The sequence below is a fragment of the Aplidium turbinatum genome, chromosome 6 (assembly GCF_918807975.1).
Source record: "Aplidium turbinatum chromosome 6, kaAplTurb1.1, whole genome shotgun sequence".
NCBI lineage: Eukaryota > Metazoa > Chordata > Ascidiacea > Aplousobranchia > Polyclinidae > Aplidium > Aplidium turbinatum.
This window is the reverse complement of record NC_137477.1, coordinates 21,398,405-21,418,298: the sequence shown is the minus strand read 5'-3', so window position 1 is coordinate 21,418,298 and position 19,894 is coordinate 21,398,405. Positions and strand designations below refer to the sequence as shown.

Sequence of the window (19,894 nt, the reverse complement as noted above, 5' to 3'; positions counted from 1 at the left end):
AAACAATAAAGTCAAGAAGATTGCACTGGATGTCCTTAAGCGAAATGCATTCTTTGCGCACCAAGAAAACATTCTCTTGGGGATGTTGGCAGATGATGATGAGACAGTTCGTCATTTAACTGTGAACTAAATCCTTAGTTTGAGAGGGGTCATTGAACAATTTTCAATCGAAAATGAAGTGCCTGAAAGCGAAGCAGCACCAGTCCAAAACGAGCTATCCGATGAGAAAAAATCCGTAGCTTCTGTCCATGTGAGAAAATTCAATGTTCCAGCAATCGACGTTCATGCTAAATCTTACTACAAACTTGTGAACTTAAATTCTGACCAAACCAACGAACCACCAGAAATTCGACACCTGAGTAACTGCGACATCGAAAAAAAACAGAGAAGAAAAGCTCATTATGCGCCACCCATGCCACAATCAAGCTGTGGAGCGCCACATAAAGCTTGTAACCGAAGCTTCATCAGCAGTAGCTGGCTTCAACAGACGTGACGGTCTAATCAGGCTAAAGATTCGGTCACGAAAACTGATGAAGCAATTCAATACCAAAAAGCAATTTCAATCTTAGGTCCTCCTGCCGATACCATTTCCCCCTGCATAAAACTGGCATTTAACGTCGTCGTCTAGGCTTTTGTAATATTATGTAACCCAATTTCATATTTGTTTGTTGTTACCATCCTGTGCTTGTGCTTGCTCTAAAACCACTCAAATGTGTGTTTCATTGGTTAGAGATATATCATACTCATTATGCTGATTTCTTGTGAAGTGATTATGTTATGGTGATGTTAAACTGTGCATAATGCTATGTGTTATTCATATTTGACCTGAAAATTACATTTTGTGAAAATAACCATATATCTAGTAAAATTTCGAAAAAAACTTCTTTTGAGACAGATAGGAAAGTGCACATTCTGCTTCTTTTGGCATCAAAATTAGCTCCCTAGCATCACTGCTCACATAGTTATGGCATTTTTATGGGATTTGACCCCCGCATGACCTTTGCGTCAAGGCCATTACAAATCGGCCAACGGCCATTACAAATCACCTGAGTATTTAAGGCAACTTCCCAAAACCACTTTTAAAATAAGTTTTGGGACCAAAGACAACTATTGAGAGGGGACGTTTTTTGAATTAGTGATTTTTATTTTTTTCACTCCACCCTAATAGTTAGCGTAAGAAGATAAAACTTACATGAATTTTGATAACACTATTAATAAATATTTAATAAACTGTTAAATTTTTTCTTTCAAACTATTTTCAATTGCAAAATATTCACAAATTTGTGAAGTGGACACAATTACATCAATGGTCGCAAACATGCACATGGACTCTACAATGGAATGGCCTTTGTTGTGAATTGTTATGCTGCCACACTGTTTTAGTGTAATTAAAAGATAACGATTTTAATATGTTTTCTTACTTTTCTGCCTTCCATAATTCAACAGGATACAGTTGAGCAAACATAAAAGCATTCGCCGTTCCATGAGAGAGAAAAAGGTTGATGTTTCTAAGCTATTGAAGAATGGTCACTCAAAATACAGTGGAAAAAGGATGAGCTCTGCTCCAGAACCTCTTACTAATTATCTAGATGTGAGAACAACTTGTATTTACATTTTAGGATACATCGTTTGCTTCGAATTTTAGCACTACACCCTAATTTTTTATATATGAGGTTAGCTTAGAAAACAATTTTGGCAATTTTTTGTAAATCCAATTAGGTTTGACCCCCAGTCCCCACCCAGCCCTATTCTAAAGTGTCCTTAAGGGTTTTCTGCTAAATTTGCCACTAGATGGGGCTATATCATAATTACAATAAATGTAGTAATTATCTATTTCAGAGGTTCTCAACCTTTTGAGATTCAAGGACCACTTAAAAAAATTGTGTCTCAGTCACGGACCACTACTCTTCCTGCTGCTCTTGTAACGAACAAATGTCACTTATTGCTTGCTAAGTCATAAACAGTAGTTGGTTTTAGAAAGATTGCTATATTTATTGCCGGAATGGCCCGTTTCGGTGAGTCCGATTCGGTGAGTCTGATTCGGTGAGTCCGATTCGGTGAGTCCGATCCCTTAACGGGGGATTTTTTCAAATTTTTTTTTAAATTATCGGGTACCGTAGCCTAATTATCATTGCCGTTTTAGGGTTAAGGGTTTGGGGTTAGGGTTAGGGGTTAGACGTTAGGAACTCACCGAATCAGACTCACCGAATCGGACTCACCGAATAGTAGCAGACCCATTTATTGCGAACCTTGAGCTTGCACATTTGAGCATAGCACAGCCAAATGAGGTGTAATACTTGAAAGACTCAATCGGAGTTCATCTTCGACTTGAAGTCGAGAACAATACTTTGTTTTCATAGGCGCCGACTTCGGGGGGGCGGAGGGGCGGCGCCCCCCCGTGAATTTAGCTCGGGGTGGCTGCCCCCCCGCAAATTATTAAAAAAAAATCCTAAATCAAATGTTTCTAAGTTCAGATTTGCGTTAGTTTGACCTTCATTGTGGATCGATCTCATTTAAAAGATCTACTTGTTGCAACAAGAGCGCTGCTCCTAAGATAACAAAAGAAACAGAAGTACGGTAGCTGATAATCGCCAGCTTGGTGCCGTTGAAGCAAACGATGATTGAAAAACGTTTTACTTGATTTCTTCCGCTTTTTTTTTTCTTGGGAGTGTCAATAACGAGGTGCAATTTGCTCAGTTTAGTATCTACTCGTATTAAGAGCTAAAGTTCAAAGTGACCAGCATATAATTCGAAGTAGCCTACAGGCCTCGAAATTCGTTTTTTGTTGACGGCGGACAAAGGTGTCCGGTCTGAGCAGCTATCTCAGCGGACAAATTAAGTCTCACGGCGGACACACCAGTTTTAGCGTCGATCGTCATGCTTAATCACTTTATCTTGATAATAATTCTTCGCCATTTCAGAACTCTAACTACGGTTTTAGAAGGCTTTTTAAAAAATCAGTAAAGTCACTCTGAAAGGCTTTCATCAGACTAACGACTTGCGCTTGAAGAGCCAAATCGCCGTGTAGCTGGTCAATACGTCACATAACTGATTAACTTCCACCGAACGAGGTCGTGTTGCTTATTGCGTCACAATGCTCTGGGCAGGAGTCGGAAAATTTCTACACCAACGCTATTTTCTGCTGTGCAAAGTTTTACAGGCTTTTTTCTTTAAGTTTATTTTTGCGTGTCATGTGAGCGAAAGTGAATTTTTCTTGGGTCTTTTCTTTCTTACTGTAATACCAAAACTTAACAAGTTTTGTTGCGTCTTGCTGTTATAGCCTACTCGTATAATCTAACTTAGTAACCAACCTTGCGGTATCATTATTACTCGGAGATCAAAGCCAGACATTGTGACGTAAAGCGTGAACTAAATTGCGCGTGATTAGTGTAGAAGTACCTGCACTCCTATCGATTCTTAGCGAAGAATTTACCTTTGTTACGCTGATTCAATGTCATCAATCGTTGAAGCAACGTAAGAATCGAAAGTTTTCCTCCTTGAATGGAAGCTAAGGGATACAGGATTCACATTTTCTAGATGCGCGCTAGAATGCGCTGGAAAATATATTATTGCAACAATTGTTCGAATGTTCGTGCTATGCAATGACGATTTGTATCGCTAGTTCCTGTGCTATTTCTCGGCGGACAAATATGACCGATCTAGATGGTACTTCCCGCGGACATCACATGCTGTGACGGCGGACATGTCCGCCGTGAATTTCGAGGCCTGAGCCTACATTATAAAGCTTGGCGATATACAATGGCAGATAGACGCAAACAAACATCAATGCTGACAAACAAACATCAGTATTTTGAATGTAAGCAATCAGTCGGCTAAAAAGTTTGCCCCCCCCCGGCAATTTTCAAAACCCGGCGCCTATGTTTGTTTTTATTGTAACCAGTGCAGAAAATCCACATTCACAAAGATAAGATGTCGCAAAAGATAGAATTATTTTCAAAGCTTTCTGAGACAGTTGTGGATACTCGTGTGAAGCTTGTATCCAAAATTTTATCAAGCTCACTCTCAGATGGGTGCAACATATTCAAAGTAGTGTCACTGGTCAATTCACGGACTGGAAACCCATAAAAAACTCTGAACGTTCAAATTACCAAAGTAGAAGTTAAATTTATCCTGCAGTGACTGAGTATGGTCAGAAAAAAAAATCATCAACAGTTGTTTATTGATTTCAGCATTTTATGGTTTTTCAGTGAATTTGTACAATTGATCAAACATGTCAAATTTGCCCTGCAATAATCTTGTCTTCCAAAGATAAAGTTTTTTCGTAAAATCAGACACTTTATCACTGAGGTTAATTAAATTTGTCTGCTTTCCTTGCAGCGATGAATCAAGTTTATTCAGTTGTTAAAAAATGTCAGCCAAATAAGCCAGAACAGCAACTCAAAAGTTATCGTTGAAATGAGCAACAAGCTTGAATTTTTTATCCAAGAAACTCTCTCGTCGCATCACGTAACTCAAACAGTTGGTTAAACACTTTTCCCCTTGACAACCAGCGAACTTGAGTATACATCAGTGGCTGTTCATAATCAAAATCCTTATTCGAACATAATGAAGCAAAGAGACGACAATTTAGTGGATGAGCCTTGATAAAATTAACAACTTTTATGCAAAGGGTTAAAAAACAACGATTTCAGACTTTGCTCGCGGACCACCAGGCAAATGCCCGTGGACCACTAGTGGTCCGCGGACCATAGGTTGAGAACCGCTGGTCTATTTGAATAAGAACCTTCTGATGACCCAATGAGGGTGAAACCGCCTTTTAAGGTTTTTAGTGAACTGTAGTTGTATTTAATGCATTTATAATTTTATGTGGACCATACCATAGAGTCAAATCACACATGTCTAGTTTGGTATTAGCAAAGCTGCCCAGTGCTCAACTCTTGTATTAAAGTCGCGCTCAAAAGTTTAAGACCACTTGTCAAAATTTAGAATTTTTAAAATATGCTAGGAAAATATTCCAAAATGCTATGTTATATAATCATTTTATGGTGTAACTATATACTATTATTATGTAACAGGTGCTTCTGGGCAAAAGTTTGTAAATGAGCTGTTTCTTGTGGAAACAAAAAAAATTAACTTTCTTAAATATTTGTTGCCAAAAAATGTAGTAAAAAAGGAGCTAATCAGCTGTTAAAAGGTCAACAAATTGTGATGTTGCTCAAAGAAGGGTACTCAGAAAGAACCATATCTGAAAATACAAGTTTCAGCAAGACAGCAATCTATCAGACAATAATCAAATATATAAAATTTGAAAGTTTAGAGTTGAAAAGGGCTTGTAAACCCAGGGTTACCACCCCAACAGATGATTAGATAATGAGGAAGATGAGAGTGCACTCACCCATTGGTTCCACCGAAAGACTAGATTGTACAAAGATTGTTGTGTAACATGGACACAAATGCAAGTAGGCTATTTGAAACATACAATGTTGTATTAGCAATAAGTTTGACTTAAAACCTATAAAACGGCCAAAAATATTGCATTTACCTTCCATGAAGCCTAAAAAATGTGCATTCACAAAATCTCACCTCAATTGAACAGCGGAAAAGTGGAAAGGATTAGAAAGTATTAACCTATTCACTGATGATTCAACTGTGCAACATTTCACCTCTCACATATTTTTCTTTCTGAGTACCCTTCTTTGAGTAACATCACAATTTTTTTACCTTTTAACAGCTGATAAGCTCCTTTTTTGCCATATTTTTCGGCAACAAATTTTGAACAAAGTTGAATTTTTTTGTTTCCACAAGAAACAGTTCATTTATGACGTTTTGCACAGAAGCATCTGTTACATAATTATAGTTATTATAGTTATTAGTTTCTCCATAAAATGATATGTGTCATGGCATTTGGGATAATTTTTCTAGCATGTTGCGAAAATTTTATATTTTGAAAAATTGTCTTAAACTTTTCAGTGCGACTGTAATACAAGAGTTAAGCACTGGGCAGCTTTGCTAATACCAAGCTAAACATGTGTTATTGTGTTTGTGCAGAAATTTTAACAACATAAACTTTTCAACTTTGGTAAAGCATTCTACCATTCTCCATGCAACCCCATTCTTTTTATAATTATTTGTTATGAAATTGTCCATGTGGTTTTATTTGTATAAAACATATAGTATTTTTATAGAAGTTGATAAAAAATAAACTGGAGACCCTGGTAACTTGTGAACCGCAACACCAGATGTTACGGTATACAAGCTGATCAGTGCATCAATTTCAAAACATTTTTTCACAGGCTCAATATTTTGGCCCAATCTCAATTGGAACTCCCCCTCAATCGTTTCAAGTTGTATTTGACACTGGTTCATCAAACTTATGGATTCCTTCAATTGATTGTTCCGTTCTTGATGTAGCTTGTCGTAAGTTCGTGTATAAATGCTCATTAAGCTAAATCTGATTTATTAATTTTAGTCCAGATTTTTATGCCTTTGTTTTTGTCAAGTTTACTTATGGAAAATCATTGTAGTCATCATGGAATAGCCAATTTCAACAAAAAATGTATATATATACTGTACAAGTGTACAACTGTACATCTTATCCAGCTTGGACTGATTTACATTGCTTTTTTGTTAAAAACACCAGCACTGCACTATGCAAAGTATGCAATATGCATTCATATATTTCCTGCACATATAGTATTGCTTTACCATTTGATCCAGTTGTGCACAACAAGTACGATCATCGCCATTCCTCCACTTACGTTGCCAATGGCACATCATTTGCGATCCGATATGGAAGTGGTAGCTTATCTGGATATTGCAGTCAAGACAAAGTGACAGTAAGATTAATTTTCTGTGAAGGTCACAAAGCATCAGTATTGTTTCAAAAGTAAAAATACAATATTTAAAATATGTTTCAGGGACGTATGGTTGCTCATGCTTTAATTTTTGTAAGCAATTATTGCAGTGAGAGCACGATTGTTGTAGACCAAGGGTCTCAAACTCAAATTACTCTGAGAACCAAATTAACGCTTTTATTTTAACCCGAGGGGCGCAATACACAGTAAGAAATCGACAAACAAAATAGCACAGTTAAAATGCAGTAAAGAGGTAGTAAGAACGCACCAAGAACGTTTGATCGCAAGAAAAAGCATTAAGAACAAAGAGATGGAAAAACACGAGCGCAAAACACGCAAACAAAAAAGAATGCAAACGAAACGACGGACATGGAAAGCAAAAATCTTACAATCAAATCTGAAGTTTGATGGGCATTTGCAGATTTTTTGATTAATTTTAGAGTGAATTTTTACTTTTCTAAATCTATAAAAAAGATATGTACTCGTACTGTATGATAATTATTAATTATTTCAAAGTTTAAAAATGCATTGCGGGCCGCGCATTTGAGACCCTTGGTGTAGACCTACTTATTCTACTTCGTAGTTTTCTCGGTAAACGACTGGTTTAAATGATAGAATTAAGTTGAAACTATTCGTTGAGTCACAGTTACTCACACAGGTTGTTTTATTCTTCATGTACAGTACAGCATTGAATACTTGTATAACAGGTTGGAGGAGTCAGTGCAAACAAACAAATATTTGCTGAAGCCACCAAAGAACCTGGTCTCACATTTGTTGCTGCTAAGTTTGATGGAATTTTGGGATTAGGTTACCGTTCTATTTCCGTCAACGGAATCAATCCTGTTTTCAATCAAATGTTCGCTGAGAAAGCTGTATCCAAAAATCAATTTTCTTTCTTTTTGAACAGGTAATTTAGCTGGAACCAAGAGATATGATTTGTTACAATCGATTCAGTAAAAAGGTGTTTACAAGAAATCATCAGAAACACGTCCAGTCGTCCATTGTTCAGTGTGAATGTAGTTTTATTTGGTTGACCTGAAGTTTTGTTATACATTAAATTTTTTTCAAGCACAATTATTTCGACGTCTTTTGAAAGGTTTTGTAACATAAACGACTTCATCTTCTTTCAAACTTGCCTTACAATAAATCGATAAAATTAATTTAATGCAAAGCTTTCGTCCTACAAATGTAGCTTTATCAGCTCATGAGTCTCATTCAAGTAGAATATATAGACTGAAATCTTCTAGTTTCTTGAGACATGTATTTGGGATTCGAGCATGCAATAGAAAGACATAATGAAAAATGGACTTTTTATCAAATGCTTTAACTGTAGTGCTTCACCCGCTTGTTATACTATAGTTAAAGTAATTCTTTGTGCATTCAGATATTTGTGATGTGCAGAAAATGTAAAAACGTATTTTTTTATATACTGTATATAAGTAATAAGTATACGTAATCTTTATTACTCAGGTTAGCTTGTTGTACAACTTAGCCTCTAAACTATCTTATCATATAAGCTGTCATAAAGCTATAACATGATCAAACAGAGAAGTGTTTATGACGGAAATACCATAAAAAAGGAAAGCCCTTCGCAATCGTATGACAATTGTCGTCTTCGTGTGAATGTAGCTGTTCAAAGCTGCCTGAAAGTGGCTGGCTAATTTTGCGTTGAGTTAACCAAAGCTGCAATGTTTGACTTAGAGACGACACTGCACCACAAGGTGGCGAACTTTTCCTTGGAGGTGTTGATCCTGCGCGTTTCACCGGCGACTTCAGCTACCATCCAGTCACCACACAGGTGCGTTTCTGTGCTATGACAATATCCAGTGGTGGATTTTGATAGGTACAGTCACCTCCCTCCCATTTAGTTTACACGCTTTCAGTTTTATATGTATGTAGGTTGTTGTGTATAAAGAAACTTTTTATTTGAAGTAATTGCTACCAGTACCAGATGGCGTGATCGAACCAAAAACAATGCCAAACTTGTGACCAGTTATCTATATAGTATCTATACGATTTAACGTCTCTTGTTTCTCGTATTGCGAGGGTTGGACGCATACTTTGTTAGAATAAGAAATATATCAGTACTCTTCATCATAGCACCGTCTGTCAGCTTTGGTTAAGTTTTTTTTCTTTTTCTGGATTTTATGTTACATCATAGGCTACCGACTATTAATTTGTTTTGTTTAGATTTTTACTCTTATACTGTAGGTATAAATTTTAGTCACTTTATATAATTTTTCCAGAAACGTAGGTTGAGTTGCTGACGATGTTGTTGCGGTGTTGCCTCCAAATCCATCACTGCTCATATCTACCCTAAAAATTTAAGTGGGGCCAGATGAGTTATATGAAAATAACCACACAATTACTGTACAACTAAATAACTCTCCATTAGAAACTTAAACTGCTGGTGATTACTTTAAGAGATAAGACAAAGCGAGGAAAGAATCTGATTGGGATTTTAAGTCAAAAGCCTGTGGGTTTTTTTTTTCAGGGTTACTGGCAGATAAAGATGGATGGTGTTACTGTTCATGACAGCGCAAAGACATCTGTGTGCAATGGCGGATGCCAAGCTATAGTTGATACCGGTACGTCACTCATTGCCGGACCTACCGACGAAATTAACAAAATCAACAAAGCTATTGGCGCAGTTCCCATAGTTGCTGGAGAAGTGAGTTTTAGATCAAGATATGTACAAGTACATTTACAAATTAAAGTGCTGTGGTGTTTTTGACAAGCCAGGGTGGACGAATGCAATGTTGTTTTGCTCTATTGGGTAAACAGTAAACACTAATCAAACTGTTCCAAACTATGCAATTCTTTTTTATGTTTTACTTTTCGTTTTTATGTAGCCCATCTTTTATACCTGTCATGTATTGTGGATCGTGTTTCAACATGTAACCAGGGCATTTCGACGGGTACTCAGTGGAACGATCACAGTGCATCCGCCAGCATATCAGCGGCGCTGATGGAAGGAGTACTAAACAAAATCATAATATTATCTGGACCGTTTCCAAGTGTAGTCTCATGTTGGACAGAATCAGAATCTGCTAAGCTAATGCAGGACAGAAATGGTTGACAAAAGTAGAACAACGACAATTTTATTTCAATTTCACGTAGATTCAGTGACGATGTGTGTACTAAAAATGGCTTTCAAGCCAATCATCGTATCCAAGCATGTCATTAAGTGTCTTGTGATTTGTGAAGACCCAGTCGAGGCTCCCAATCGGTGTCGAACCGACGGTTTTTGTTGTGATCAGTGATCACTCAGCTTGACTGAATCTTTTTTCAGATTTTTAAATTAAGTTGACGCTGACGTACGGTATTTCAACCTCTGTTTGTTTTTTTTTTGTTTGTTTTTTCAGAGTGATAGATCAGTTATAAGGGTCCATCAACTCGGATGCAACGTGACAAATTTATCAAAGAATAAAATCAGCACCTTTGCAAAAAAGATACCTGCATGATAATTATCGAGTTTACAAAGTGAACAAAAGTGAACTGGCAATCCTGAGAAGAACGGAAAGGTCAATGGTGAGAGCAATGTGTGGGGTGAAAACGAGAAGGGAAAAAGGACTGAAGAATTGTTGGATATGCTAGAGATGAGAGAGACCATAGACCAACTGGCAAGGGCAAATGGAGTAAGATGGTATGGACATGTGATAAGGAGAGAGGAAGGAAGTTTTCTTAGAAAGGCACTAGATCTAAAGGCGGATGGTGTAGTGTTTAGCTTTATTGAATAAGTCAGCTACTAGTAACTAAAATGGCTGCTGATGGCGACAGCCGTATATATACATGAACTGTAGGTCACGTGTCCTACGGATGACCACACACAGGGAGGTAATACTACATCTCCCCTTCAAGAAACTAAAACGTTTAAAAGAAACAACACCAACGTAGAAACAACACCAACGTAGAGAGAGGAAGGGCTACATCTCCCTTCGAGAGAAAAAAACAATTCCACTTATAGTCAAGAAGAAGACTAAGGGAGGAAGGGCTACATCTCCTCTCGATAAAAGGAATCCTCATAAAAAAAAACAACAACACCGAAACAATAACACGATACTATTGCCAATTATCAGTATAACGATCTGGTGGCTTTGTAGTGCGACCACTGCGGGTTCTATACAAATCAGAATTGGGCTGATCATGATCAGAATTGGGCTGATCATGGTCAACCTGATCAGTTTTTGACTTTGTAACCGGGATTTCGGTCTTTTGGTTTGCCGGTCTTGATATTAAACTGTGGCGGTTTCGTCTGATAATGCCACGAGGAGTTTCGACCATGTAAGAGCGAGGAGATGGAGCTTGTTCAATTATGTGTCCTTCATCCAAATCTGGCTCGATCCAAATACTTGAGTTTGGAGATAGAGGAGGCAGCACCGTTGCTCTATGTCTCTTATCGTGATCTAACTTTTGCTGTTGTTTTAGTTCTTTATCACGAAGGCGAAATTGTTTTAAGTAAGGCCACTTTGGATCATATCTTTTAGGATCAGCTGGAACAATCGATCGCAGCTTGCGTCCCATTAATAGTTCACACGGACTGAATCCAGACTGCAGTGGAGTGCTTGCGTAATTAATGAGTGCAAGTTGTGGATCTGTTGATTTGTTGAATAGCGATTTCACTGTTTGAACAGCTCTTTCTGCTTCGCCATTGCTCTTTGGATATCGCGGACTGCTCGTTTTGTGTAAAAACCCGTACTCCTCGGAGAATCTGCAAAAGATGTGAGAAGAGTATTGTGGGCCATTATCGCTGACGAGTATTTCGGGGATTCCGTGAGTCGAAAAAATCTTTTTCAAATGTTCGATAACATCAAAGGATGTAGTGGAGTGGTCAAGACACGACACTTCAATAAAACGCGAAAAATAGTCGACCACAATCAAATACTGTTTGTTCTGCCATTGGAACAAATCACAGCCAACTTTCTGCCAAGGATAATCCGGCAAACTCGAAGGCATGAGAGGTTCTGGGCTGTAAACACGGTGTTGGCTGCAAGCAGAACATTTGGTTACAAAACTGGCAAGGTCATCATTCATACCAGGCCACCATATACAAGATCTAGCCAGGGATCTACACTTGACTATTCCTTGATGGCCAGTGTGGATGCGGTGCAGCATATCATTACGTAGCTTGAGAGGGATTAACAGGCGATTGCGAAAAAGCAATAAGTTCCTTTCAAACGACAGTTCATTTCGGACTTTGAAGTACGGCATCAAGTGCAGATCTAGCACGGATTTGCTCGGCCACTGCGTTTGACAGTAATCAATTAATTTAGCACATACCGGATCATCTCGAATTTCCGCGCGAATCTGATCTAAGCGTTCGGACGAGGCAGGCAGTGAAACGATAACGGCATCCACATGAAGTTCTGCCTCCTCATGCAAATCATCTTTGTTGCCTGTTGAGGCAGGGCTTCTGGAGAGCATGTCTGCTGAACAAAGTAATTTTCCTGGAACATATTTAATCTCGTAAGAATACCACATCAATCTCATTCTGAAGCGTTGAATGCGAGGAGGCACCTCATCAAGACTTTTGTTGCCCAGTAGCGATATTAACGGTTGATGATCAGTGTTTATTTCAAATAGAGTGCCAATTAAAAAGTTTCGGAATTTTTCACACCCCCAAGTTACAGCCAATGCCTCTTTTTCGATCTGGGCATATCGAGTTTCAGCCGGAGTGAGTGATCTTGATGCAAAGGCAACAGGATGCAATTGCCCAGATTGCATTTGCCACAATACAGCCCCTAACCCATAAGAGGACGAGTCTGCCGAAAGAACAGTTTTAGCTTTAGGGTCATAGTGAATTAACACAGGGGTGTCTGTTAACGCAGACTTGATATCCTTGAAAGATTTTTGTTGGCTGAGGCCCCAAACCCAAGAGGTCTCTTTGCGTAACAACTCTCGTAATGGTTGTGACAATTCTGCTAGGTTAGGCAAAAACTTTGCAAGCTGATTAGCCATGCCCAAAAACCGGCGTACTCCCTTTGTGTCTGAGGGAGCTTCCATGTCTTTAACCGCCGATATCTTTTCAGGGTCAGCATGGATACCCTTGTTATCAACTATGTGGCCCAGGAATTTTATCGATTGCTTGGAAAATTCACATTTATTGTCATTAAGAGTCACTCCCACAGCGGACAGCCTAGCCAAAACGTCATTCAGTCTTTTATCATGTTCACTTTTTGTCGCCCCAAATATCAACACGTCATCCATAAGACATAACACGCCAGGTAATCCTTCCAGAATAGACGACATTTCGGGTTGAAAATGTTCTGGGGCTGATGAGATTCCGAATGGTAATCGGTTGAAACAATACCTCCCGGATTGACTGATAAATGTAGTCAGCAATCGTGATTGTTCGGACAGGGGAATTTGCCAAAATCCTGAATTGGCATCAAGTTTTGAAAAATACTGGGCACCCGAAAGTTTGGCCAGGGTTTCTTCGACGGTGAGGAGCATATGACGCTCTCTTTGAACACTTTTATTTAGCTGTGTAAAGTCTACACAAATTCGTACCCTACCGTTTTTCTTTGGAGCCACAACCATTCCAAAACACCACTCTGTAGGCTCCGTAACTTTTGAGATGACTCCAAGTTCCTCCATGCGCTTCAACTCGCCCTTCACCTGGTCCTCCAACGACAATGGAACTCGTCTCGGAGCTGAAAGACAGTAAGGTTTCGCCTCAGCTTTTAAGCTGATGTTATATTCGCGCCCCAGTTTGCCTAAACCTGTGAATAAGTCTGGATATTGTTCGCTAAAAATTGATTGCTGTGAAACCGAAAGTTCCCTGACATTATTAAAGCAAGCAAAGATACCCAGTTCTTTTATTGCAGGCCAACCTAGCAGTGGTTGCGTCAATCCTTTTATGACATAAACGTCATGTGTGCAGGAAATGTTCTTTACGCTCAAAGTAGCAGTGAATTTGCCTTGCAATTGCAGTCGTGTGGATTGAGGGCCGACTAAGTCAACATATGATGGGTGTAGCGAAACTTTAAGTTTTTTACTGTCCTCTAGGGACATCGCCGTAACGTCAGCTCCTGAATCTATTCGAAACCGCATCATTACGTCATTCACTTGAATGTTTTCTTCGGGTCTGTCGTACATTGCACTATTGTTCAAATTTCCAAGCTTTAGATCAGATTGTGAGTTGACAACTAGGTGGGACACTTTGTTGCGCTTACTTCTGCACACTTTTTGGAAGTGGCCTAATTTACCACAACTGTGACAGGTAACATTGCGAGCAGGGCAAATCGTTTTAGATTGAGCCGCATTTCCACACCATGAACAAGATTGTCGATTAATTTGATTTGGTTTGCGTTCAAATCGTTGTCGCACTGTGCTCACTGCCGGCGTGCAATCATCAAAACGTGCGCTGTCCACTTCTAAAGCGCTTGTTTGCTGCAAGAGCTTTTGCTGCTTTTTAACCGATTCGGTGTTGCGAACCATCCGAATTGCTTTATCAAGGGTTAATTCCGAATCTAGTTGCAATCTTTCAGACAAGTCTTTGTTTGAAATACCAACTACAATTCTATCACGGATTAGTTCATCACACAAATTGCCGTAATTACAGTTTTCCGCCAAAGAGTAAAGCGACGTAATAAATTCATCGGCTGTTTCATGAATTTCTTGTTTTCTGAGGTTAAACTTTGCTCGTTCATATATGACGTTGCGGTGAGTATCGAAATAATTGTTAAACTTTGCTATCACCGTGTCATACTTGTTCCTGTCCTCTGCACTTAACGCGAATGTTGCCAAAATATCGTCAGCTTTATCTCCAATCAAATATATCAGAAAGTTAACTTGTTCTTTCTCAGGCTTGTCACTAAGTGCTGAAGCAATTTTGTATCGTTCAAATCTGCGGCTCCAACCTCGCCATTCTTCTGGCTTATCAAAATTAAACTGGTCTGGAGGTCGAAGATTTCCAGCCATTCTGACACCATGTAGTGTTTAGCTTTATTGAATAAGTCAGCTACTAGTAACTAAAATGGCTGCTGATGGCGACAGCCGTATATATACATGAACTGTAGGTCACGTGTCCTACGGATGACCACACACAGGGAGGTAATACTACAGATGGGAAGAGGAAACGCGGTCGTCCAAGAAGAACGTGGAAACAACAAGTGAAGGATGAATTTAAAAAAGTCGGACTGAAGGAGGAAGATGCAAGGGACAGGGTGAAATGGAGAAAAGGGATTAAAACAATTGCTGCGCGGAAACAATCGGCCACCCCCACTAGTGGGGAACAAACCGACGATGGATTATGATGATGATGATGACAAACTTGACTGATTTAATTATTCGTTATTCAAATTGAATGGAGATTTTCGCAAACTGAAAAACCATTGAAACTTCTTCCTTGACTCACTTGTGAGTCATGACTCACGTTGTTTGTGGTTTAAAAACACATTCATCAAGCCTTGTCAGCACCCATTGCTCTGCCACATCAGCAAAATTCCTGCCAGTTCAGCCCCTAACCCTTGCAATTTACTTTGACATGTTTCAACCGACTTGCTAACAGGGTTGGTTGATTTAAATCAAATGATTTTAATCAGGGGTGTGCAACGTGCGGCCCGCGGGCCAAATGTGGCCCGCGGGCCAAATGTGGCCCGCAAAGAAAAATTGTGCGGCCCGCGAAGATGTACCAATTTTGAATTGTGTGCGGCCCGCGAAACGTGTTTATAATTTAGTTTAGTCTGGTACATGTGAACAATTCATGGTGGAATGGATTATTGTAATTTCGCACCTTCTGTTAACCATTTTAGAAATTTCTCACCGGCCACCGCTAATCCGTTGTATTTAATTATTTGAAACGTCAGAAGATCAGAGGTGGAGCCCTGCTATTGTCTCTGGCTTTGTCGCCTTTTTATTTGATCCCTTGCTTTAGACCTTTTGTAGAGCCGGCTTGCGTCAAATTTAGCAGTTGCCTAATGTAGGTCTAGCCTATAGGCCTACAAGCAGTTGGATCAGAACAACTTCAGCCTAGCGGCCCATTCCTTGCCAAATTTGTTGAACCAGTCAAAATAGAAAATTTGTTAAAATTAGAAGTAAAAAAGTAGAGGCATTGGAATAAAAAAAAATTGAAAAAGTGGCAATTGAAAAGGGCAAAACAAAACAATTGAATGAACTCAATGCAAGACTGCAGCAAAAAAACAGTATGCGAATGAGATGTATGGTCACATAAAAGGCTTTATGAACAAATTACGACTTTGGAAAGCCACATACAGACAGGAAATCTTTTTCACTTTCCAACTTTGAGAGACCATGGAATGCATCCTGAGAAGAAAACTGAATTTGCAGACCAACTTGAAAAATTGTTGTAGGCCTATGAATTTTTGGCTCGTTTCAAAGACTTTAAATCTCATGAACATTTGTTTGGTATATTCTCTTCGGCATTCAACACAGACATTGACAAAGCACCAGGTGATATCCAACTTGAACTGATTGATCTTCAAGAGAAAACGGATTTGAAAGCAAAGTATTTAGAAATGAATCTTGGCGATTTTTACCGAAAACATCTCAACCAAGATGACTTTCCACATTTGAAAAAGTTCATGGCTTCAAAAATGGCTCTTTTTAGCTCAACGTATTTGTGCGAACAATTTTTTCTAAAATGGGCGTCATAAAATCTCCCTATCGATCGGTTCTGACAGACGAACACTTGGAAAACGGACTTCGAATAATTCGCTTTATTGCTAGCACTTCCATTGAAGTAAATTTGGAAAAATCCGTGGGAAAAAGAAGCCAGCTGCAAACTTCTCACTGAACTCGTTTAAAGACTGTGTGACAATAGATTTAAATAGCAGTTTTCTTCAGAAATTTATACGTCTTAACTTATTATTTCTGCAAGGAGATCTCCTAATAATACCATATGAATAACAAAAAACTACTTTTTTGTGCCTGCAACTACTAGAAATCATATGTCAAATAAACATGCGGCCCGCGGTTTCACCCAGTTGTTTATATCTGGCCCTCCTGTAAAAAAGGTTGCACACCCCTGATTTAAATCATTGATTTAAATCAAACAATAAAAATCAAAAAAATCAATTAAAAAAATCAAATGATTTTTTATTTGCTAAAATAAAAATAAATACATCAACAAACGTTTCACTGCTTCTCTGTAATACAAAAGTTATATTTAAATACTTAAGGCTATAGGCTATGCAATGCATGTTTTGATTAGTTTACTTGGCAGTTCACAAACTGTGTTGTTCACTAAACATAGTTTTTGAGCGAGTTTTTTACACTTTTGGTCTGGTTCAATCAAAAGTTCGAATCGATTGGGCACTGCAAAAGCTGGCGAGCTTGTATTTATGTACAAACTTCTCAATGCAAAATAAACTGCAATTTTGTGTCATCTGAACTTTTATTGTTTTGGTATGGTACGTCGGTAACATATATTACACAGTTAAACTTTCTTTGCAGAAAGTCTGGTTGTAGGCTATGCATCAGTTGAGCAAAAAAGCAAAGTGATGTGTGCTCAAACGCAAGGAAAGATCTTAGTGTAGTGAGATGACAGTCTGAGACGTACCCCAATCTCGATATGCACATTATGAATTAGTATAAAGCAACATATCCCACCTCCTTAAAAATATGTGCAATAGACATTAGACAGGCTAGCCTACAATATGATAATAAAAATGATTAAACACTTGCAAAGCAAAACCTTTCAATCAATCAAGGGGTTAAAAACAATTCTGCTATCTTACTAAAATGATTTCTTCCCCCAAGTAGACTCGACGCTTTTTTATATAAAAAAAAATCAAAAAAATCTGATTTAAATCAAAAAAATCCAATTTAAATCAAAAAAATCCGATTTTTTTAAAAAAAATCATGATTTTTTCCAACCCTGCTTGCTAAGTACTTGACAGCTCAGTCGTGATTTTGGTAAACCTAATATCCGCCATTTTGCCGAAAATGACTTTTTTTGCATTTTTCTATGTTTAAAGACTTCATGCATTTTCTGACAAAAATTTGTGCCACAATGTAGGCCTACTATGGTTTTCGAGATAATTGATGTGCAAAACCTAATATATTCTAATCTGTGCAAGAATAATTTTCTGAAACCTAACATATTCATCTACTCCAATCACGTAACAGGATATCGTCACGTGACAGGCAAAATTTCAGCTGCCGTACAACAGGCTCCTTTACCACACCTTACATCTCTTGAGTTTCATGAAGGGGATTTAAAAGCGTTCGATAAAGTAGATTGGGCTAAAATGTTGTTATGCACTAAATATGCTTAATTATGTAGGCTAGCCTAAAAATGTCCGTCCGAACACACTAGCTTTTCTTTTCATTAAATGCCGTATCATTTATGTCTCGCCGATCAGTTTGATTTTTCGTAGCCTACTGGTGTACTGATGGCTAAGAAAATACCCCATTTCAAAGATTTGAAAGATGAACTGCTGAAAGATGTAGTTAGCATATGGAACAAAGCTGGTCTTCCAGTGCTTAGCAAACAAAGAAACCTAGCACTTCTGGCATACAATCTGCTAAAGCATCGGCACTACTATGTTTGAAACAGAGAAAAAGAAATGAAGTAGTTAGATGTCTACACAGTAGCGAAAGCTACTCTGATGGTGATATGAATTGGGAAGATGATAAGGAATACGAGCCTCTGAAACCAGCTGTTTGGGGAAAAGTGTACACGAAAGTACATTCTTTTTCCATAAATGATAGAAGTTGTGTAATTGCTGATCGTAGGATGACTTCGGTGCGCCAGCAGTAAGATCTTATGAGGTCGGTTCTTCGAAAAGATCAAGTTGCTGCATCACCTTCGATAGTATACCGCCAACGACAAAAAACGAGAGAAAAATCGCTGATGGAAAATGAGAACCTTCTCAACTCAGCTTCTGCTATGCAGTTATGTTATGATGGGCGCGTTGTCGATAAAATAGATCGATACGTTTCCTTGGGCCAACTTGTTGATGATTGGCCAACTTGACATGAACCACGAAAGTGTGCTTGCTGTTAAATCTTTTCCCAAAAGTGTGTCGGTCACTGCAGAACTGATTTTTACCTATACCAAGTATATTCAGTCATGGCTGATACGACTGCTCTCAACACAGGAAAAAAGTCCGGAGTCAATACTCGACTGGTCAATTATTTAAATGATAAAGTTGGTCATGATATTCATACCCTTGAATGCATGTTCCACATAAACGAAATATATCTTTCCCATGTCATTTCTTTTGTGGACGGCGCGTAGAAGAGTCCCGGAGCAATGCAAGATGGGGCTTTGCTTAACCAGATAGCAAGACTAGACAAGCCCAGTACTGAAACCTTAACACCAACTATTATTACGCAATAACAGCTTCCAAGAGTGGAAAAATACAGAAAAACTTTTATCTTGATCACCCGATCTCTGTTCATCAAGAGAAAATAGAACGAAAATCAGATTTTTTGAAATAACTTTTTTTCTGAAGCAGATAGACCTTAATATTCTCTACATCAGGTATAGGAAACCGACCCTTCTGCGCATTTTGATACTAATTTTGTCGATCTATGATGAGTGGTTCCGGAGATACGGCCAAATTTCGAGATTTTGAGGACCAAAAATTTTAAACCTCGTGGACCACCTCAATATGACGTCATAATTGAAAAAAATTTGGGGTGTAAACTTTTTACCCCAAATACCACCAGATGGGACCCCAGGCATTTTGAATTTCAAAAATGGTGAAAAAATGAAACACCCTAGGCTACGCAGTACACAGTTTTGGGAGAAATCCAGAGGCTTAGGCTACCGGTACTTTAGGCTTGATTTAGGCTTACAAAGCCAACATTTAGCTTATATTAGGCTTCGTCATACAAAAGCATAACATTAAATAAGCCAATAAGGCGGTTAAAGTCAACATCGAGAGTATATATTTGGTTTTATCATACAAACTAGTCTAATACATGTTTTATAACTAGTTATCTGCCAAAACCAAATATACGCCATGTTTTAATAAACAAACATAAACCTGGCTTAAATTTCATTCTTAAAAACTTTGTTTGGTTATCCGTTCCACGGTTCCAGCCTTACAAAAGTCAACTTCGAGAGTTTCACCTTAGTAATTTTACAGCTATAAACGCAAAAAGTT

General features: G+C 38.4%; 1 protein-coding gene across 1 annotated transcript in view; it reads left to right on the top strand.

Annotated features, from left to right (window-relative positions):
* Window positions 1-19,894, top strand: part of LOC145771559 (cathepsin D-like) — a 29,930-nt gene that overhangs the window by 8,543 nt on the left and 1,493 nt on the right. The window contains exons 2-7 of the mRNA XM_082583261.1: window positions 1,447-1,591; window positions 6,255-6,378; window positions 6,679-6,797; window positions 7,523-7,722; window positions 8,517-8,613; window positions 9,310-9,486. Coding sequence (XP_082439387.1) covers window positions 1,447-1,591; window positions 6,255-6,378; window positions 6,679-6,797; window positions 7,523-7,722; window positions 8,517-8,613; window positions 9,310-9,486 — 862 coding nt within the window. The remainder of the gene's footprint in view (window positions 1-1,446; window positions 1,592-6,254; window positions 6,379-6,678; window positions 6,798-7,522; window positions 7,723-8,516; window positions 8,614-9,309; window positions 9,487-19,894) is intronic.